Here is a 24,866-nt window from a genome sequence, read left to right as displayed (position 1 = left end):
GTCTTTTTTAATATAAAAATATTTTTTTAACATGGGCAAGGAAATGCCCGCTATTGCTTAGCGAGCGATTCTCTGCCAATGTTGACTATTTTCTATTTTGATGGCCTTGCTGTTAGTAACATCATGTGATTTTTCTCTATAGTTTCTAATATGAAGATTCTTTTTTGAAATCATTATTGAAAGGCCATTATTTTCGTAATTTTGCATGAATAATTTGTGATTACAGCCTTAAAATTTAACACTTTTACGAATATAACCTTAATGTTTATTTTTTGCAATATACAACTATCAAATTATCAAAGTTTACAGCTTTCATGACAAATCACAGAGTTCCGACCATTTTAGTGGTCGAAATATTAGGTTATGCTGTCTAAATTCTGTGATTTGGCCTGAATACTATAGACTTTAATACTTTAGTAACTAAAATTCACATAAAATAAATATTAAAATTGTAATTTACAAAATTCTAAACTCATTAAAAATAGCTATTTTTAAAAAAGGCTTAAAACATGTCATACATGGGCCAAGGTGATAAAGAGCAACTAAAAGTTGGGCTTATCATTCTCCAAAGTCCAAATTACCTAACCACCCCATAGGCCATAACACATCCCAAATTTATACTAGCACATCACCAATTTACCACAACATCAACATTTCTTCTCAATCTCTCACACCCTCTCAAAGTCCTTAACAATGGTGCTCACCCTATCCAACCAATTCCTAACAAAACTCCCACCAAAAACCCCAACTCTTCCAAAACCCTCAAATGCCTCTTCATCATCTTCAACTCTCCGTCCACAATGGAGCTGTCGTAAAAAGGATATCCACCCCGAATTCTACGAAGATGCAAAAGTCTATTGCAATGGTGAACTTATTATGACAACTGGTGGTACCCAGAAAGAGTATACAGTTGATGTTTGGTCGGGTAATCACCCTTTTTATCTGGGTAATAGGTCTGCTCTTCTTATTGATGCTGATCAAGTGGAGAAATTTAGGAAGAAGTTTGCTGGGTTGGATAAGATTATGGAGATTCCTGTTCTTAAGGGTGAGATTGTTCTTCCTCCTAAAAGGAAAGCTAAGGGCAAGAAGAAGTGATAATGTTTGTTTCTTTAACTTTAATTTGTGTTATTTTGAAAATGTGTTGTTTTTATGATGGTAAATTTTATGTGAATTCTTTGTAATGTTGTTGGTGAATGAAAAAAAAATTGAAATTTAAATGTTTGTTATGGGATTTTTGTTTAAAGGTGAAGAAATGATAGATGAAATGTTTGTATTTATGGGTTATCTTGATGTCAATTAGGAAAACTAAGGGCAAGAAGTGATAAACATTTTTCTTTTAGGTTAATTTGTCTATTTTTAAAATGTGTTGTTTATGTGATTGCAAATTTGATGTGAATTATTGGTATTGTTGGCGGTGAATGACAAGAATTTATATGTTCATTGTGAAATTTTGTTTGAAGTTGAAGAATTTTAGATGAAAAATTTGCTTTCACGGTTATTTGTGTACAATTGATGTCAATTTTAGTGTGTTTATTGTTGTATAAATGTAGATATGATCCTAATTGATGCCAATTTATCCATTTTGTTGGGATGTTAAATGCTGGTGACGAGAAATTGATTCAGAACCAACTCACTTAAACCGATGGTTGAGGCCCTATTATATGTTATATACTATTATATGTTATATACTCTAACAAGCCCCAAACCCTCTCACTCGAGAGCCATTTGGACATAAGTGAGTATGCAGCACAGTCCTCATACTTGGCGCCAAATATTCTACTTTAAATGAGGGGTGGTTTAGATTCAAACCCGTGACTTCTTGTCACACTTCTGATACCATGTCAAGGAACCAACTCAATCAAAACTCAAAAGCTTACGCTGATGGTTAAGGCTCTAGGATATGTTATGTAATCCAACAATTAGTATTTCCGAGACACCACCTAATTTCTTCACCATGACTTAAACTCATTGAGATGGTGTAATTTATTTCCACCAAGCAAAGGGTTTACTAGTCTTATCTGTTCCATCCACGAGAAGAACTGACAGATTTTTAGATCACGAGACATGTTTATTGTGTTGTTTGCTCTTTATGCTTGATTTTACTCATCACTTCAGAAATAATGGCTGGTATTTCATTGCTGTTTCTTCCACTCTTTACATTTCCCGTTGCTGTGGCCTCTGCTCTAAGCTTCTAAGTTCTAGAATCTAGAGATAGCTTCTACACCCTGTATTATTACTTTATTAGAAGTATAACTGCTGCTCGAGACATACTACAGTACTCTGCACAATCACTTCTACTATAGATCATGCTGTTTGGTGTATATAGTTAATAATTAGTTGTATAGCTGCCGGGAATTGATAGAAATACTAGCTATCTTCTTCTGATTGCGCCTTATTTATTTTGGTGTAGAGAGAAGCAAAAAAGAGCATTGATGCCCATAACTTTCATCGAATCAGAATTAGAACTAAACTTAGATTGCTCGTGTAGTTGCATATTAGCAACGATTTGCATTCGTACATGATTTTACCAATCCATTAAGTAATAAAACTCGGCACTTCTTAGCTGCTTTTTTGCATTCTATATGTCTCTTTGCCCTGCTCCAACATAGTCTTATGGATAATTTTTCGCACAATCACTTCAGGAATAGGGAGTATTTTTCTTGTTTCGCCCCAGGGGTTTAACAGTGTGTAGCAGCTATCTTCTTCAGATTTCGCGTTGTTGCACACTACCGGAATTACTCTCTTCCCAATCACGTAATTTATGAGTGTATCAAATGAACTTTAACTCGGTTTGCTGTAAATTGCATGATTTAGAGATTCAGCGGAGCCTGAAGCATTTGACCGGAAATGTTAGGCAAATGATAAGAAAACTGCAGTAGCCTGTATTGATTAGAGCAGTCCTAGTATCTAGATGGACAAAAAATGTTTGTGAACCTGGTCAAGTGGCCATACTTTATCAGCTCTAGCCTCTAGCATGGTAAGCAAAAACGAGCACACTAATTGAATGATATGCTGCAAGACATTGAGGTACTTGAGAATGATATATGAAGCTGATGCATTTATAAATGTTTTTTGAAGTTCATAGATGTCGATAAAGGAGTGATTTGTTGAGCATGGACGAAGTCGAGACTAACAAGGTCAAGAGAGGTCGAGTACACTCTTAATAGAAATGTCTATTAACTAGAGATGGCCACGGTCCACGTTGAGTCGGTTTCATCTGAATCCGATTCTGTTTCCATCAAAGGTGAAACCTGATTCGGGTAGGGTTTTGGTTCTGGTTCTAGGTGGTTCCAAACATGTCCTTAGAGGTTTAGAAGGCAGTGTATGGCGGCTCTACTCACGGGTTGGATTATCGATTCCGTTCTTTTCTTATTTATATACAAATATAAAAAAATCATAAAATATTAAAATAACATGGACATATTTTTGTTGACTATTATCGAACTTCATTGCATTTCAATCATCATTATAAGATTTACTAAAAATAAGAAAACAAATAAAGCAAAATTTGCATCTAAACTAACCTTTAGCCCCTGTGCAATAAAGGACTAACCTTTAATTTATTCTACAAAGGGCTAATCTTTAATTTATTCTACAAAGGGCTAACCTTTAATTTATTCTACAAAGGGCTAACCTTTAATTTATTCTACAAAGGGTTAACCTTTGATCCCATCGAAATAGAAATAGTCTTTTTGGTTGGAGTGTGATCCTCTTTATAATTTTACCACCATACTAACTTTTTTATGGCTTTTCTAGGAACGAAGTTATATTAATATTGGTAAAATAAAGATATAATTTAATATATTAAGAGATTAATCTTGTATTTAAGAGAATAATATTATCAAGTAATTAGAGAAAGTAGAGAAGGAATTAGTATATCAAGTAATTAGAGAAATTAGAGAAGGAATTAGTAGTAGGAGATGGTGTGGATATGAATGTCAAATGGATTACATAGTGAAAATATATATAATGGTAGTTGGTAAACATTAATACAAAGTTACTGGCAGTCAATTTATAAATTATACAAATTTATAAATTCTCATTTCCAAATTAACATTTTACGTATTCCAATGCATTAATTCAACTCGTAACATCTTTAATTTATTGATGTATAATACAAAATGTAAAAAGTGAATATTGATAATTCATGCATTGAGATGAATTTAATAAGATCTTATTTGACTATGTTTTAACTTATATAGATTAAAAATTAAACACAAATTAATAAGATGAAGAAATAATGTAAAAGCTCTAATATTGCATCTACTATGAATCGGAGGAAGTACAAATTACAAACTCGCCATAATATAATGGTCTTAATGAAAGGGAACCAATTAAAAGAAAAAAGTCGCCTAATAATTCTAAATTATTTGCTATTCCACGTAGTAGATAAATATTTTTTTAATGCACATGGTGACTTTAAGATTCCAATTTTTTCACATGGACAAAAAGAAAGAATTTTTAATCTTGAACATAATAACTTTTTAAAAAAAAATAGACGTTGCGATCTCCCTAATTGGCCACATATTTTGTAATCCGATCGAAATGAGTATTTAATTTAACCAACAATTAAACATATTGTTTATACATAGAAAACTTAGGAGCTCAGGGTCACCACATTAATTTATTGTGTACTAGTAAAAAAGAAAAAATAAATTCAAGATCCACATGAAATTTTCCAAAATACGGGTACTCGCTCCTTCTTCACGCTCTCCCAATCCTCAACGATCTTCGCAAGGCTGAAAACGGCGTCTCTCGAGACCTTATCAAGGCTTTCCTCTCAATCCTCCCTTTTTGCTTCATACTTTTCATGTATATTTACTGGAAATCTGAAACTCGGCCGAGTTGCGAGTCTGACTCATGTTCGCCTTCCGATTTACTTCACCACCAGAAATCAATTAGGGAAAGCCAGAGAAACACTCTTCTCATTGCTACAGCTCTTCTCTTATTGTTTCTTTGATCTACAAGATTGAACAATTGATTCAACGTATTGAGAGGTTGAGGAGAACCGATTAATATCTACGTTAATCTTTTCTGAATTAATAATTATGTTAATAATTGTAATTTTAGTTTCGTCTTGCTCATTGTGTTAGATGATCATCAGTTGCAGCCTACAGGGGCACATTTGTATCAAAGCTTTAATCGTACTTTAATGAAGTCAGCACTAAGTATTTGTACACTAATCTAACAACTTTAATTTTTCCTAATTATTATTTGTACACTAATCCACTTGTGATCTTGCTAGCACTTGATGCAAAGAGTCTCCTTTGTTAAATCCACGTTTTTTGGCAATTGTTTGATGAAAGATTTGGTACCACCCCCCAACACATATATACAACAAATGAATTTTTAGTGCATTGGTAAGTTATAATATATAAATACAATTTGTAAAACTGAAAAGAGTGTTTGGTATGAGAAATTTGAGGGAGGGAATGATATTTTATTTCAAAATAAAGTCTAAATCTTTGTTTGTTTGAAGGGATTATGAATAGAAAGTGAGACTAAAACTAAGAAAAACCCGATAATAAATGTCATGGGGGTAGGGTGGTATTTGAGGGTGAGACTTTTATTTTTTGTCTTTCTTCTAGCTTTCTCAAACAAACTCTTCCCACATATAAAGTCTCATCTAACATAACGAATAAGGGCTTTAAAGTCTCATCTTAAAAGTCTCATATAAATTCTCACAAATTTTTACTTTTATGAAATGTATATAATACTAAAGGTTTGACGCCTTGACTTTCACAAATTTGACATGTACATATAAAAGACTTGAAGTTTCAGGTTGTTACTTTGAATATATCCACACATATGAATTGACTCTACCGGTGGATGTGTGAATTGTCAGAAAAAGTTGTTTTACTGATTCCTTTTCTTAAGTTAATGATAAAGTTATACGCAAAGACTACAATACATAAAAAGTTAATAATTTAAATTAAACTATAATTGAACATTTAAACTAATTGATATTTTGGAAATTAACACGTATTTCATGACGTTGTTTTTGTTGTTATTGTGGAGACCTTGTAATCTTGTTGATGAATGTTGACATTAATTACCCTAGTAGGGGTTGATGGTTCCTTTTCTTCTTCTTCTTGTTCATCACCCTCAATTTAAGTGTTTCTTCCACTTTATATGCATAATTATTTGATTCTTTATCACACCTTTCTTGGTAATTTGACTCACAGTAGCTAACCGACGGTTAGTGATGGCCACGGTCCGGGTTGGGCTGGTTCTGTTCCGGTTCCATCTGGAACTTGATTCGAACGTTTTCGGTTCCGGTTCCAGGCGGTTCCAAACGGTTCCTTGGCGGTTCATGAGGCGGTTCCGGCGGCTCCAACTCCTGGGTCGGGCGGGTCAGACCATCGGTTCCATTCTTATTTTTCCTTTAAATATAATATAAAAATACTATAATAATGCGGACGTGCCTTGATGATTACTTGATTATTAGCGAAATTCATTGCTTGTCATCGTTATTAAAATATTTATTAAAAAGAAGGAAAAAAAATAAATTAATAAGAAACGATAAAGATGATTAATAAAAATAGAGAGAGAAAATGGACTTGAACCTAGTATCCCGAAGGAATACTAAGCTGCCTACGTATCCCGAAGGAATCAAAGCCCACGTAGTTCTTTATCTTACCTTTTATTTGTAGTTGTTGAATACTGATTGATCGTTGTCCAATATTCATGATCCTATTCGTCTTCGTCATCATCATCTTGTTGGTTAGATGCTTTCGCTAACTCTCCTCCGGACGATGATGCAGATGTATCCATCATCATCCATGGATCATCATCGTCTTGATCATCATCGTTCTTAAGTCCTTGTGTTCGGAGCTCCGCTTGATCCCAATTTTTCTTGCAAACACATATTTGAATAGTATGTGGAGCAAGACGAGATCTCTTTTCATCTAGAAATCTTCTACCTGCACTAAAAGCAGACTCCGACTGTATAGTAGAAGCAGGAAGTGCAAGGATATCCTTTACAATTCTCGATAATATGGGGAGCTTTATTGATTTTTCTTTCCACATACTAAAATATTATAACTACCTTGTTCAATTTCAAAGTGATGTTTAAGATAATTATCTAGTTCTAAATATGAAGCGGACGGTGAGGAAGAAGATGGTCCTACAAAACTATCATCTTGGCTTATTATGTTAGCTATTATGGGATTATAATAAGTGGGACGTGCCAAGATGCTAGCACGCCTAGACGTATCGTGACTTGGGTTATATACACTAGAATAGTGATCATAAAGTTCTGCTAAAAGCTTTTTACAATTTTCAACATAATTATGTACATCACTAGGCAGACGATCTAATGATTGGTAGTAAAATCCAATTAACTTAGTAAGGTTTTCCGTCTTAAAACATGGGTCTAAAATTGTCGCAATTCCATAAATAAAAGTAAAATCAGCAAAATACGTCTTCCACTTGTCCGTCATAACTGCAAGAATTGGCTTTAAAAATATATTAGTATTATTAAGAAGATGATAAAAAATAGTAATACATTCACTTATTACTAAGTGGACATTTGGTTCGTAAACATAAGAAAAAATCTTAGTTGCGTGGACATACGCTTCTAATATTTTCTGTACGCCTATAGCTAGTTCCCATGTTTCATCACTTATAAGGCTATCCGTACACTCAATATACAGTTGTGTTATAACCGGACGATAAGCAATAGCCTTTTTTTAATAAATCATGGGTTGAGCCCCAACGTGTAGGGGTATCTAATGACCAATATACTTTTTTTAGTTGATAATGATCACATAATTGCTTATATCTTCTCTTTATCTGTCCTAATCTAAGCCACTTCACTATGTCTCTAATTGGATCTAATAAATCACTTAGTTGTCTAATACCTGCTTGGCAAGATAAGTTAACTATATGGGCACAACACCGTACGGGTAATAATCTACCACCAAGGATAAAACTAAAAGCAGGTTTGTTATACAAAAGTTCGATGTATTTTATGTTGGCGGTTGCATTATCGGTAGAACAACAAAATATCTTATCAAACAAGTTCCATTCTTTACATATCTTTATTAATCTATATTTTATGTTATCACCCGTATGTCTTTCGAGTATTAACTCAAAAGCAATTATTCTTTTTTGAATAAACCAATTATGATCTATCCAATGTGCTGTTACACACATATAAGTTCTAAATGTGGGGGAGCAGACCAAATATCAGTTGTTATGCTAATCCTACCATTAAAAGATTTAAACATTTCTTCTAATTCATAGCGCTTTGATTCATATAATTTTATTGTGCGTCATTTAAGAGTGTTCCAAGGGATTACTCTATTTTATAGTTGCAAAGTTTTTCTAGTGTAATACTCGCATGCCTTACTTTCACCATGGTTAAATGGCAACTCATCACAAATTACATATTTAGAAAATTCATCAATCATTTCATTACGATTATTTTTAAAAGGCATACCTCTGTCGGGGATGTCCATTGTCCACTGTCAGCTTCCACTTGTGGTCCCGCTACCACTTGCTGCATGAGTTTCTTTTGTGATTCCATGGTTCTTTGCCAAATGTTTGTCGAAAGATCCCGTACCACCACCTAACACGTATTCACAAAACATAATAAATTAATTTTTAATACATTCTTGATTTACAAAATATAAATATCATGTATAAAAACTTAAAAAATATTTACCTCTGCTGAAATTGTATGAAACTAAGGGCTTTACCCCTTGACTTTCACAAATTGGACAAGTGCATAAGAAAACATTCGGATTGTCGGTTGATTGTTTTGTAAAATACGAACACACATGTGTAACAGCTCTACCACTAGGAGGTGGCATTTCCGGAAAAGGTTGTTTTACTGGTTCATCTTCATCTAAATTTAAATATAAAGTCATACTCAAATACCACAATGTATAAATAAATAATAATTTAAAATTTAATCAATTTGAAGAATAAAATTATAAAATTAACCGATACTTTGGAAATTGACTCGTTTACCACGAGCTTATCTTTGTTGTTGTTGTTGTTGATGTTGCTGTTGTTGTACTTCATGTAATATTGTTGATGATCGTCGAGATCAAAGTGTTCCAATAGGGGTTGTTGGTTCCTCTTCCTCTTCTTCTTCTTCAATTGTATATCTCTTTCCACTTCTTCTGCATAATCGTGTAATTCTTGGTTGTACCCTTCTGGATTATTTGGTTCATAAATATAATTACTAACCGAAGGTGTAGTTGATACCGACGGAGTTGAAGTGGCCTTTTTTTTGAAGCTAGAACCTCTGAATGATTTTGCCATTTTAGTAGCTTTTTTAGAGGCTGTTTTCAAAAAAGACATGATAATATTGAAATAATAATGAAATTAAGAAATAAATAAATAATTAAAAGACTAATTATGTAATTAAGAGAATAATTGCGTAATTAAGTAGAGAGAGTAGGAGAAGAGATGAATTGTGAATGAAAAAAATTGAAAGTGTGGAGTATATATTGAAAAATCCCAACGGCTAGTAACGGCTACTTTTGATCGGTTCCAAAGAACCGCTGAGTCGGGTGAACCGCACGGTTCCGGTTCAAAGGAACCGTTGGGCTGGGTGAACAGTTCCGGTCCGAGTGAACTGGCCCGCGGTTCTTTGGTCCGGTTCTAGCGTTTTTTTCCGGCGGTTTCATGGTTCCGCGGTTCGGGTCGATTCGGAACCGTTTGCGAACGGTTCCGGTTCCGGGACGATTTTCAAGTGGTTCGGAACCGGTTCGGTTCCGGGTAACACGCTCCGTGGCCATCACTACCGACAGTGTAGTTAATCCCGTCGAAATATAGGTAGTCTTTTCGGTTGGAGCTTGATCCTCTAATCATTTTTCCACCTAACTATTTTTGTAGCTTTTCCTAAGAAAGAAGACATTGATATTGGAAAATTAAACAAATAATTAAAAACTAAGAGACTAATTATGTGGTTAAGTGAATAAGAATCTAATTAAATAAGTAATTAGAGAGAATAATAGCAAATGACGTACATATGAATGTAAAATGCATCACATATATATAGTCTAGGATCCAACAACTGCTTTGGGCACTTAAAGAGAACTAAGAACTGGGTGGTTTCGGTTTGGTTCCCCGGGTCGGTTCAGTTCCACCACTTTCATTGAATCGTTTGGTTAGGTTCCCCTAATACCTTACGCAAAAATTCACTTGAAACGCGACAATCTAACTTGTCCTTCATTTCATCGATAAGTTGATGCATGTCAAGGAACGCAATCTAACACTGTAAAAAAATAATATGCCTTAAACTTTAAAATTTATATTTATACAACCTACTAAAATTTGCAACCAAATACAACACAATTTCAATATGCCTTACACGTTAAAATTCAACTAGTAAAATTACCAACATTCCAAATGAGATTCACATAACAAAAACAATCTATAAAAGCACAACCCATGATTTAATCCATAACAAAAACAAACTTCGAATTACAAACTTAGATTCACATATCACAAACAATTTTGATAGATACCATGAATATTTAAAAAAATTCTTGGGATAAAGGATAAATTACTTATAAAATGCAAATGAGTTATACACAACAATCTAAGTTATACACAACATTCTCAGTTATAAAATGCCTTAAATACTAAAATTCATACTTATACTTCTTCATACTTATATACACAAAAACAAACTTATATACATAACATTCCAAGTTATAAACTTATACTTTGAAATTCATACTTATAATACACAAAAACAAACTTATATACACAACATTCCAAGTTATAAAATTATACTTACATAACTTATATACACAATGACATTTTAAGTTATAAACGTATAGTTACAATCGTACTTATACACAATATTTCAAATTATACACAACATTCAAGTTATAAACTTATACTTTGAAATTCATACTTACAATACACAAAAACAAACTTATATACACATTCCAAGTTATAAACTTATACTTACATAACTTATACACAATGACATTTTACACAACATTTCAAGTTATACACAACATTCCAAGTTATAAACTTAAATGTTAAAATTCATACTTATATTACACAAAAATAAACTTATACACAACACTCCAAGTTATACACAACATTCAAGTTACAAATTTATACTTTAAAATTCATACTTATACACAAAAACAAACTTATACACAACATATGTTCAAAGGTTGAAGCTTGAGTAAACCCTCAAATACCATGAAGCTTGAAAAACTAAAAGGTTGAAGAAGTAATACCTTAGATTGTTTAAAAAGCCTTCATATTGTATGCTTCTAAGAACAACTTCACATACCTTCACATACCAATCTCGAAAAACCAATTTGTCAAAACCTAAGTGAGATTCACATAACTTGCATCAAAAAACGAAGACAACAATATAAACCTTAAAAAAAAGAAGACAACAATAAATACCATTTCCATCAAAAAATCTAAGTAAGATTCACATAACTAGCATACAAAAACTAAGCCCTAAAACACCATGAAGCTTGAAAAACTAAAAAAACAAAGAACACAACAATTTTCGTGGGTTTTGAAGAAGAAATTATACTTTAAAAAAACGAAGCCCTAAAACAATTACGTGGGGTTTGAAGAAGAAGAACAACAACAATTTTCGTGGGTTTTAAAAAAGTTAAAAGTTGAAGAAGAAGAAGAAGAAGAAGAAGAAGAAGAAGAAGAAGAAGAAGAAGAAGAAGAGGAAGAACAACAAATTTTCATAGGTTGAAGAAGATGAAGAGAATAAGCAAATGTCGAAGTAAGGCAGGTTTTGAAAACAAATAATATATTTTCGTGGGTTTTGAATCTGATGTATGATTGAAGGTGGGATTTTATCAAAAAAAAGGGTATATGCTGCGGTTCTCAGACAACTGCAGCATATAACACATTATATGTTGCACTTCTTAAAGAACCGCATCATATAGCACATTATATGCTGCGGTTCTCTGAGAACCACTAGTGGAAAAAACCTCATTTGCTGCGGTTTTTTGGCCATTATTTGTTGCGGTTTTGGCCCCCAGCAATAGTGATAGTAGCAATTGTCCTACTTTAAATGCTGCGGTTAAAAATCGCAGCAAAAAAGGGCATTATTTGCTGCGGTCAAAACAAAACCACAGCAAATAAGAAAGGGTATTTGCTGCGGTCACAGGCAAAACCGCAACAAATAAGGAGGGTATTATTTGCTGCGGTTTTGCCTCTGACCGCAGCAAATACTTCTATTTTTTTTTCTTTTTTCGTTTTATCCTTATAATAATCCAATAATAATACAATGTAATAACAATGATTAATCCAATGATAATCACAGAGAATCAACAATAATCTCTTTGTAATAATAAACTCTCGCTCGTATATATAATATAATATTATGTACGTACATATATACATATATATATATATATATATATATATATATATATATATATATATATATATATATATATATATATATATATATATATATATATATATATATATATATATATATATATATATATATATATATATATATATATATATATATATATATATATACATTAAAGTCCTAAAAAATAATCTATACTAATTACAATTTATCAAGGACAAATATTAGCAAGATACGCGACAATCTTGTCTTTTAATTCGCGCATCTCTCCACTTCTCAAAGGGCGTGTTTCCCTCGGAATGTCGTTTAAAACCTATAATATAATATAAAAATAAACAGATTAATATATAAACATTAGATTTTACCAATAATTATTTAAGAACGTAACAAATACTTACGGCATCTATATTTTCGACTCCAAAATCCTTCACGGATTTTATAATATCGTCCATGTACATTAGCGCGTAGTAGTCGCATTCAACGGAAGAAGAAGGTTGTTGAAAGCACTAAGAGAAAATAGATGTTAGTGTCAAAAACGGTTAAAAACGCATAAAATCGCAACTTAACACGTAATTTCTAGCATATGACTATGATTTTCAATTATAACCACTTCAACACAATAATATATACCAAATAGTGTTGTGTGCCAAGTTTCGTGCATAACAAACCAAGTTTGAGCTACTTTACGCGCGAAATTGACAAAAACGCTTAAAAATGCATAAAATCGCAACTTAACACGTAATTTCTAGCATATGACTATGATTTTCAATTCTAACCACTTCAACACAATAATATATACCAAATAGTGTTGTGTGCCAAGTTTCGTGCATAACAAACTAAGTTTGAGCTACTTTACGCGCGAAATTGACAAAAACGCTTAAAAACGCATAAAATCGCAACTTAACACGTAATTTCTAGCATATGACTATGATTTTCAATTCTATCCACTTCAACACAATAATATATACCAAAGAGTGTTGTGTGCCAAGTTTCATGCAAATTTGATACAAATGTGGTTGTATGAAATGAAGATACCAAAGGAGCCCACACAAGGCTGCATACAGACCTCACAACACAGCAGCAAACTAGTGACCAGACCACCTTGCACGACACGTGGAGACTAAACCTATGCATCCAGGACCTAGGCTAAAGTGGAAATGGAATCTCGGTACTTGGATCTAGCTATCAAGGTCCTTAAACCATTCTAACAATCCCCGTGGACTCCTAGAAGCTGAGCTGAAGGAGGGCTGCACACAAAATTTAAACATATATACTTAACGAACTCTAACTAACCACAAAATTAAGTAATAATCATTCATTTAACACTAATTAACCCAAATAATAACACAATGTTTTTTAAACTGTCCAAATGATGTTTATTGTAGTAACCATAATTAATATTCATATAAAAACAATAAAAATAAAATCACATTCATAAACTTGGAAACTAATTAACATTCATATCAACAACTCATTCATTTAACCATAAACAACCCTAATTAAACCTAATTTACAAACTAGAAATAAATTATGATAAATTTAAAACATAAAAACCACACACATTGATAAATAAAATGAAGAAATTACTTAATAATATAACAAAACATGATATATATGATAAATTTAAAACTTAAAAACAACAACAACATACACATTCATAAAGTATGACAAATTTAAACCTAATTTACAAAATCAAAATGAAAAAGATACCTTGAATTTCGTGGGTTTTGTTGGGTTGTGTATAACCTATACAATGAAAAAAAATTAGTATAAAAAAACTAAATCCCTAAAACATAATGAAGGTTGAAGAACTTAAATTAAGCTTGAAAAAATAATACCTTGAAGAACAATAGAAGAAAACCGATGTATTGTATGTGTTCGAAGTTTATGAAAATTCTAAGTTTGAAGTTTAATTTGATAATGAACAAGAACGGTTTTGAAGAATGATGATGAACAAGAACAGTAGAAGAACAAGAACAGTAGAAGAAAAAAATCGCTGTACTGTATCGAAGTTTATGAAAATTCGAAGTTTGAAGTTTGATAATGAACAAGAGAAGTTTGAAGTCTGGAATGGAACGAATTAAGGAGATCAGAACGAAGGAAAACAATATGCGTGTTCGTTTTGTGCGTGTGGTATAAGGAAACCGAAGGGTTTCTCATGAAAATATAACAGTTAAAATATAAATGGCGCCATTTTAATAAACTTAATTGCTCCGGTTACAGCCCACAACCGCAGCAGTTGATAAACTTCATGGCCTATTTGCTGCGGGCACAACACAAACCGCAACATTTGAGATTATTATTTGCTGCGGGCACACATCCAACCGCAGCATTTACGTGTTCTACTGAGTATTTGCTGCGGTCAAGGCCTAGAACCGCAGCAATTAATGTTTTTTTTCTTATTCTTTTTCCTATTTATTGCTGCGTATATGCAAAAACCGTAGCAAATGATAAGCAGCAAATACGTTCTTTTCCACTAGTGAACCGCAGCATTTGCCCTTTTTTTGCCTAATTTTTCTACTACTTTTATGCTGCGTTTTTATAAAACCGCAGCATATGTTGCACAACATATAAGTTTTTTTTCCACTAGTGTATACAAGTAATCAAAAAACCCTAATACATAGAGCCCACTAGAAATATATACAATAGGCCCAAATACATAATAATCCCTAACACCCCCCTCAAGTTGGAGCATGTAGATCACAAATGCCCAACTTATGAAAAAGAAAAGAGAACTAAGCTTGCCCCAAAGCCTTAGTAAAAATATCAATAAGTTGTGCAGTAGAAGGAACATGAGAAGGACTAATGGTACCATGTTGAATTGCATCTCGCACAAAATGACAATTAATTTCAATACGTTTGGTGCGTTCATGGAATACCGGGTTTTAAGCAATGTAGAGAGCAGATTGACTATCAAAAAACAAAGACATCGCTTTCGGGTGATGCACCCCCAAAGTACTAAGAAGTTCTTTGAGCCACTTAAGTTCACACGTCACAACAGCTATGGACCTATACTCTGCAGCTGATGATCGAGAGATTGTAACTTGCTTTTTGGTTTTCCACGAAATGGGAGAATGTCCAAGGAAAACTAGCCAACACTATAATAAGCGACGAGTAAGAGGACAACTATCCCAATCTGAATTACACCATCCACTTAAAGATAGATCACAATCTGAACGAAGAAGAATGCCTTGACCAGGACATCCTTTAAGATATTGAACCACTCGAATAGCAGCATCCCAATAATCACGACATGGAGCACCAAGAAATTGAGAGAGTATATGAACAGAATAAGCCAAATCAGGTCTAGTAAAAGACAGATAAATGAGTCGACCAACTAGCATGCGATACTGCTCACCATTCTCAAGAAGAGGACTAGTAGAAGTTGCCAGCTTATGATTTTGCTCCATAGGAAAAAGAATGGGTTTCGAGCCAAGATTGCTCGATTTAGAAATGACATCAAGAGCATACTTCCTTTGACACAAATTAATACCCTTTAAATTTCTAGCAACTTCAATACCCAAAAAATATTTAAGTACACCAAATCCTTCATATGAAAGCATGAACATAAATATTGTTTGAAATTAGTAAGAGCAGTTGAATTATTCCCAGAGATGATTAAATCATCTACATAAATTAGAATATTAAGATGAACACGACCCTTTTGATAAGTGAATAGAGAACAATCTGGATAAGATTGTCGAAAACCATAATTTTCGAAGAGAAGTAGCCAACTTAGCAAACCAACATCTGGGTGCTTGTTTCAAGCCATAAAGAGATTTCTGCAACCGACATACTTTACCAGGATGAGCACTATGAAAACCAGGTGGCATTTTCATATACACTTCTTCAGACAAATCTCCATCGAGGAAAGCATTGTGGACATCCATTTGGTGCAACTCTCAGTTTTTAGCAGCAGCTACAGCTAAAAAAACACGAAATGTAGTCATCTTTGCTACCGGAGCAAAGGTATCTGAGTAATTAATCCCTTCAACCTGGTGATTCCCAAACACAATAACCGAGCCTTAAGGCGTTCTATGCTACCATCTGAGTATTATTTAATTTTGTAGACCCATCGACTACTAAGAGCTTTCTTCCCAGGAGGAAGATCTGTCACACGCCAAGTACCATTGTGTTCTAATGCTTGAATTTCTTTCTGCATAGCTTCTTGGTAACCGGGGTCTTTCATGGTTTCCTTAAAGGATTGAGGTTCAGAGGTTGCGGTAATAGCTGCAAGAAATTTCGGTGCCCCACGAAAAACTTATCACAATTAACAAAATGTGCTATAAGATAGGAAATACCTGAGGTCTGAAGTGAAGTAGATGACGGAAGAGAGATAAACAGACTGACATTTTGAATTGTATTAGTAACAAAACCTTGCAACTTGGTAGATGGATACCTTATGCGCTTGCCTTTTCCTCTTTGATCGTCGTCGAGAGTAGTGGGAGTGGCCACATCCTCCTCCTCAAGCAACTATAAGACCTAATATTCGACCCCACATCATTACCAGGAGCATTGGCTGCAAACTGACTACCACCAATCTCGTGGCTAACAATGCTTGTTGGTTTAACGCCCTCGTCGCTCGTAGACACTACCCCCTTGTGACTCGTGGGACTAGTAGTAACATCTCTCTCATGAACAACACTTCCATAATTAACATCGTCATTCCTATTTGCACCAACACCAAAAAGGTCATCATAAGAATCATCAATATAATCAAAATTAGGGGCAACAATATTCGTTGGAGAGGATGAGGTGGAAAGAGTATTATGAGCAAAAGGAAATTCGATTTCATAAAACTTCACATCCCTAAATACAAAGTATTCACCAGTTTCAAGATCATATAGTTTCCATCCTTTCTTCCCCTACGGATAGCCAATAAGTATGCATTTTCTACTTCGGCTAATAAACTTATCCCTCATGGATTTGTTGTTATAGGTATAGCACAAACACCCAAAGACACGAAGTGTATCATATGAAGGGGAAGTATTAAACAAAACCTCATAAGGACTTTTATTGTCAAACAAAGGAGAAGGTGCGCAAGTAATTATATAACTAGCGGCCAAGACACAATCACCCCAATATGATAAAGGCAAATTAGCCTGAAATCGTATAGCCCAAGCTATATTCAAAATATGACGATGTTAACGTTCAACTATTCCATTCTGTTGAGGTGTATCAACACAAGAAGTTTGAAACAAGATGCCATTGTGCTGGAAATAATCTCGCATACAATTGAACTCTGTGCCATTATCACTTCGCACCACTTTAACCTTAGCATCAAATTGTCGCTCAATCATGGAAAAAAATGAACTAAACATCTTATAAACCTTGGTTTTGTCAAATAGGATACACCCACACCGCTCTTGAATAATCATCAACCAAACTAAAAAAATCAGTAGCACCACAAGAAGAGGGCATATGATACTTCCCCCATAAATCACAATGTATAATTTCGAAACACTTTGTTGCTTTGTTGTCACTAATAGGAAATTTATCTCTAGTTTGCTTTGCTAGATGACATAGACCACAAGTTTTTTTAGAAAAGATACAAGATTTAACCAAAAAAGGAAGTGACCTCAGTACTTTATATGAAGGATGACCAAGATGTTGATGCTACAAATCAGAAGAGACCCCATCGATATTCATTGCACCAATCCTGGGAAAGTCACGAAAATAGTACAGTCCGTCTCTCCTTTCACTCGCTCAATCAAAGTCCTCAAGTGTAGATCCTGTATAACACAAAAGATTTTAGTGACAAACAAAACACAGCTCATATCGTCAGTCAATTGGATAACAAAAATCAAATTACATTGTAGATCAGGGACATAGAACACATTTCGTAGAACAATATCGGAACACAGTTTCACGTCACCTTTCATGGTGGAGACACCTTGCTTACCATCTGGTAGCCCAATTGGACAATTGGTAACATTATGAATATTGCTCAAAACAAATCAAAATTACCAGTGACATGATGAGAAGCACCTGAATCAATAAGCCAACAAGAAGTACTACCATTCAAACGATTACGAGAATCGCTTGTTGACGAGTGACCAAGCCAATCAAGAAAATGTTGCCATTGTACTTTCGGAATCCCAGGCAAAATGTCATTAAAATATTAAACATGAGCAATCTCGTCATTGTGAGGACGTGATATCGAAGCTATCACACGAGGTATTTGTGTTGCCATGATAAAAGAAAAAGAGAAGGCAAATTATCTTAAACTTATTGAATAAAAAAAATAGGCCAAAACACCAATTAACCCAAAATTTTGCTGATAAAATGAAATTAATAATGCTGCTTTTAATCGGCCAGAACAAAAATTACCCTTTTTTAATCAAACAAAGGACCAAACAAAAGGCCAAAATGCAATTCTACAAAACCCACAATTGAAAAAAGTATTAATGGAGTAAGAAACACATGAGTACCCAGCATAAAACAAAAGATTCAAGAAATAAGTAATTAATTGATTCCAATTAAACAAACGGCTATAGTTTAACCGAAATTCGCAGGCCGGCAAATCTGCGGGACTGTGGCTGTGTATTCAATGCAAGAAATTACTCAATTTCTTCAATCAAATCACTGAGCCGACACAAAAAAAAAAAAAAGAGTAAAAGGGGAGAAAAATTAACCTAGCCTGATACCACGTAGAAAAACTAAAATCTCTTGTCTTATTATTACTCGTAAGCAAGTTATATAAACAAGTAATCAAAAAACCCTAATATAGAGTCCACTAGAAATATATACAATAGGCTCAAATACATAATAATCCCTACCATAAGAATCCGTCTAATTGCCATTAGTATTACTACTATTAGCCAACCTTATATTTTTCTCGGATTAAGACTTATATTATGCTTCTTATCACCATTTTTCTTTATTAGGAAATTTGTAAGGTTATCACCATTTATCCCATATTTGTATACTAAACTCTTATGCTGGAGTTATTTTGACCAAGAATTCAAGTTCAGCTTTAGTTGCTTATGGACTATAATAAGGCCGAAATGCCAATAGCTATCTATGATGATCCGGTAGGTGGGTCAAAGAAGCCCATTCAGAGATGGGCTGACCTACTAAGTCCAATTGCTAAAAAATGTTCCTGAGCGAAGACTGAAATTAACTATTTCAAATATAAATTTGAATAAATTTAAGGAAAAATACTTAAAATAATCTAACTTTTTCATGATTTTCCTATAATAATCTCACATATTGATTAACCATAAATAATTCTAACGTTATTGTGTATTTGCCTAGAGCAAACTCGGGTAACCGAATTACCTGCTATATCAAGTTTTATTTTTTAAAAAAAATAAATTAAAATAAATGTCAAAAAAATGTTAAAATTCTTTTAGAAACTTTTATGTAAATTTTTAAAATTTTTCTCTAACTTTATATTAATTTTCAGTTTACATTTTTGGTAAATTACTTACTATAGTAGGTTATCCGGATATCTAAGTTTACTCTAGGAAAATACCCCATAAAATTAAGATTATTCATGGTTACTCAATATTTGAAATTATTATAGAAAATCATAAAAATATTAGATTATTCTAAATAATTTTTCCTTAATTTAATGTTTTATACTGCAAAAAGGCATATCTAAGATTTACTTAGCTTATTTGACCAAATGGATAGCAATAGCAATTTTGTTAGTTGTAAAAACAGTTATTACGGCAATATTTGATAATATTTATTGTTGATTGTTGGCTAGAAAATTATATTTAAAGCATTTATTGGTGTTGCACATTTTATCAACCAACAACTCAAAAATCAAAATTCAAAAGCAACCCATAAAACACCCTAAAGACATTTGTCTTAACATACCTCTATGGCATCAGAATTTGATGAGATAAATAATATTACGAAAGTTTGGAACACTAAATTAAGAATTCATTTTAGTATTACATGGAAACTAATTTTAGATATTTATACTATTCAAAAGCATTAAAAAAAATGTAAAGAAAACATATATGGAATTTATTTATGATCTAATCTCTACACCATTATTATAAATACTACTTCGGCTTCAATTTGTTAGACTTACAGGTGTTCATTTAGGTCATCGGGTTGTTTTGTTAAGTGTTTTGGATCGGATTAAAATTGGGTCTTGTATTTATATTAATTTTTCTATAATTTTAAATTCATTTTAAAGTCAGTTAATTCGAATTTGATTACAAGATCGGATAAATATCAGATCATCAAGCACTCTTTTCAATACATTATACTTTAATTAAAACTATGAGTTTTTAAGTCAAAGATAAAGGGATAGTAAATTTGTTTAAATCCCTTTAGATCCTCAAAATTTAAGTAAAAGGTCGTTATCAAGAGTAATGTTTTTCATCATCAAAAACACCCTTTATGAGTATAATATGATACAAAATCCAAAGAAATCTACTTGACGGTATAATAATGGTTTATTAGCAAATAAGAGAAAACACAAAATATTACTTATTTTTATTAATAGTATAACTTTTAAGGGGGATAATTTAGTTAATAGACGTTTACAAGACTTGGAAACTCAAATTTACTCTACTGTTGTCAGCAATCAACATGTAAAAAATATATTAGAAGTCAATTGAGCCGGAAAGGCGTATGATTATTTTATAATTAAACTTTATTTTATTATTAATTTATAGTATTATTAATCGCATAATGACATCTTGTCAAATCTATTTGTTTCTAAAGTGAGTCTTTTGCCTCATTTTTGTCTCCTTAAGATATTACACTTCTTTTCTCAATAAATATATGATTGATAATCATGTAATTAAATATTTTCAATAATTATAGACATTAGAGCATACAATTTTTTTTTTTTAATTTTATTTGGTGCTTCTTTTACTTTGATGATTTGTTTCTCTTTTGTAAAGATGGAAATGAATCACAAGTAATCGACTCAATTAAAAGTTTAAATTGATGATTAACACTCTAATATGTAAAATATATATATTGGAAATACTTTACATGTGAGACAAGATCTCACATCGATAAAATAGTGGGTTGTTGACTTGCATATATATTGGTTGAGCTAGCCTTTCTACTATCATATGGTTTTGGAAAACAATGAACCTCACCAAGTGTATGTGCAAGATCCCACATCGATAAAATAGTGATAAATATACTGTGTCGTTTCTTATTCTCAAATAATTTAGCTAGGCTCGTCGGTTTTTGGCATTTTTATCAAGTTGTATGGCTAAATTGATATTAGTTCAAAATTCACAATTTACCTATTAATAACATGACTAAGCTAAGTTTTTAGTTGCTAAAATTTTTTATTAGCAAATAGCAAGTTAGTCTTTCATCTTTTACTTGCAGGGTAAGAATTGTCTCCATGACCTACCTAAGATTGACGAGTCAAATTGAGTCAAACTCTTGTTTATTACCAAATGAGTTTTTAACAAGATAAAATAAAAACATTTTCGAGTTTGACTCATTGGAGAAAACGAATATGATCAATTTTTTGTTTGGACTTGTAACGAGCTAGTTGATGAGCAATTTAAAAGAAAAATTTTGACGTTATAACGTATCAATTCAAGAGTTGCTGTAACTGCAACAAAAAGGTCATAAGTTCAATTCGCAAAATTAGCCTAAAATGTATTATGTCGTGAGAGCCCCCGCTCTATATAACGACAAAATAATGAAGGATAAGGTTCTCTCCGATTTTATGGTGCTTTCTATGAATATCATGCAACATACGTGATAGGCGAATCGCAACCTTGAAAGCCAGGCAAAACCTGAAGGGGATAAACAAACAGATGGTATATTTGGTTCATCATCAGTTTCTATCATTTTGTGCTAAAAGAATATAATAAAGCACACTTTTTGCAACCATTGATACTCAATTTCAACTAAAAACGGAAAAAAGAGGATAGGACTTGTATGACCTACATTTTTGTGAGCTTCACCCATCAACAAAATTCCTTAGCTTGCAAGAATTTTAATAAAATATTTAATAAACTATTATTCCAATTGGGATATATTTATTCATAAACTATATAATTTAAATTTTTAAGTTATACTTCAACACAGTTTGAATTGACACTATATCAAATTAGGGAATTTGCCAAGGTCCAACAAGATATAACAATCCAATATTCCGTTTGAAAAAGGGTATGGGGGAGGATATGCGACAGACGAACATACCGGTCTCCCGTTGGAAGAGGAGGGCAGAGGAATGCGGTCAATTTTACCCCCAAAAGTGAGATTCCTGCATAGAGAAGAACATGATTGACACTGTTGCCTCAATTGTAAAACTACGTGCAGAATAAAAAACGGCATTAGCCAAAACTTGGGCAGAAGCAATATAATAAATCGCTTGTGTAAAAAAAAGACAAAAAGGGGATAAGAAGTAACTAGACACTAGGACAAGAAAGACAACTAAAGATATTATTAATAGGCTAAAATGTAAATATGGCACATCCAAATCTTCCTATCTTCAGTCAGGTCATTGGAGAGATACAGCTCACTCAAGTCTAGACGATATCACAATCTAGGTTTATTTGTCTAATGATACAATTTAATGTTAACGTAATAAGTATTATAAAATTTATGGAGTGAACTCATTGAAGTATGACTTAGATAAAATGTATTGAGTTAGGTTTTAACATTAGATAGATAATAAAAGATTAACAAATCAATAATTACCCAGAAAAGCTAGAGCACAAATAGATCATGATAGCCCTAACTTGAGATAAGAATGTCTTAAGAGTTTACATCAAAAAATCGTCTAAGATTTAATCTAGCTAATCTTATTATTTAGACTTAATATAATAATGCACTAAATATTTCCACATAAAATCAATTAGTTAAGACAAGTAGTTTTCCAAACATATACAACTCCTACATTAATAGTTTAATAATGCTTTGATTAGAGTAGTGAGTAGGGATAATGCATCAAATAGTTCCATATAAAAGCAATAGTAGTCCTAGATTAATCAAACATCTCAATAATTAAAATCATGTGCACTTTTATAAACTGAGCCCACAAATACAGTAACTTCATACTAGGCATTGTAGCTTTTGTGGTGACAATTGCTAGAGCCAAAATAGAAGATCATACAACATCCTGAAATTGGGTAAGAGTCTAGCATCAATGAATATCAATCTTTGAAACTCAATAATCATTGATTAGGGAGAAATATTAACTCACTTGTAATTTTATGTCAAAATATTAAATTTCTATGTATATACCTAATAAAGTAATAACCCAAACCCCGGCCCAAGGGTAAGTTTCCTAACTATATATGAATTAATTTGTAGATATATCTTATTATAAACACAGGCAAAAACTGATCGGCACGCGAGTGGTACAGATATAACCTTCTCATATGCAACAAGTCACAAACCATAGCATGGCACAACACGACTCACAAACTCCAATAATAGGCCATAGTTCGGCCATATTCACCATTTTTTGAAATTGTGTGGTAACATGTGGCTCGCAGTGTTGGCTAATCGATTGTGCCCATGATTTTATAAAATTTTTGAAGAAGTTGATATTTGTGCTATGGTCCATGGCGATGTGACGGCATGCAAGATACACGTGTTCGTGTCGTATCACGAGCCATTGTGTATATGGCAAACACGATAAAATACAACTAGTTGCACGGTACAACCTGTTGCATGGACTGTCGGTCACATGACCCGTTCCAGCGCTGCATGACACGAAATCCATATCTATTATTTTATTCAGCGCCTCTCCTAATCGAGAGACCGTCTTTATAAGAGACGGCTCTCTAGGCTCAAGAAAAACCTAAAAGTTGACACGCGCATTTGACCATATTTGGAGTTGGTCTTATAACCTATTAAAATTGGTGTTATAACCTATTAAAGTTGGTATTATAACCTATTTGGAGATACCAACTTTAATAGGTTATAATACCAACTCTAATAGGTTATAATACCAACTTCAATAGGTTATAACACCAACTCCAAATAGGATTAGAATTACACAGCGCATGTTTTTTTAGTAATAAACGAACCTGCCTATTTGAGACGTATCTTTTATAAAGACGGTCTCAAGTAAAGATTTGTGTTTTTTTATTTATTTAGACTTAAATATGATCAAACTCTTTTTAAATGCAAATCCGTCTATCTATCTATATACTCAATGATAAATTCATGAATAATTTCATGATCAGCTGCCTTTTGTTAACTGTCAACCGAAAGGGTTAAAAGTCACATGAATTCTCTAAGCTAAGCAAGAAGTGAAAAAGACTAAAAATAAAAAGCTTAAGATTTAGAGGCGTGAAGGGCTAACACGTTTACCCTTCTTTTTTGTACATCTATTGGATTGATTGTTTGAGTAATAATTACAAAACTTTCCCAACTTACAATTGGTAAATTGGTTGACCCTTGGCCATTTTCTTCCATGAGCCCATGTTGTGTTAATGTCATATTCACTTATGGGTTGTGACAAATATTTCCCCTTTATATTAGAATATTATTAGTGCTTTTGGAGCTTATGTTATCTATCAATACATATGGGTTGGTTTTAGAATGACAACTGTTTTTTTCTATTGAATTTATAGAA

General features: G+C 32.8%; 1 protein-coding gene across 1 annotated transcript; it reads left to right on the top strand.

Annotated features, from left to right (window-relative positions):
• The first annotated feature begins 632 nt into the window (after positions 1 to 632).
• Positions 633 to 1,277, top strand: LOC130809788 (50S ribosomal protein L31, chloroplastic). The gene has a single exon (XM_057675589.1). It carries the CDS (start codon positions 694 to 696, stop codon positions 1,093 to 1,095), a length of 402 nt encoding a protein of 133 aa, XP_057531572.1. The 5' UTR covers positions 633 to 693; the 3' UTR covers positions 1,096 to 1,277.
• Positions 1,278 to 24,866: the final 23,589 nt, after the last annotated feature.

The sequence above is a fragment of the Amaranthus tricolor genome, chromosome 4 (genome assembly GCF_026212465.1).
Source record: "Amaranthus tricolor cultivar Red isolate AtriRed21 chromosome 4, ASM2621246v1, whole genome shotgun sequence".
Taxonomy (NCBI): domain Eukaryota; kingdom Viridiplantae; phylum Streptophyta; class Magnoliopsida; order Caryophyllales; family Amaranthaceae; genus Amaranthus; species Amaranthus tricolor.
This window is presented reverse-complemented; position numbering and strand designations above follow the sequence as displayed.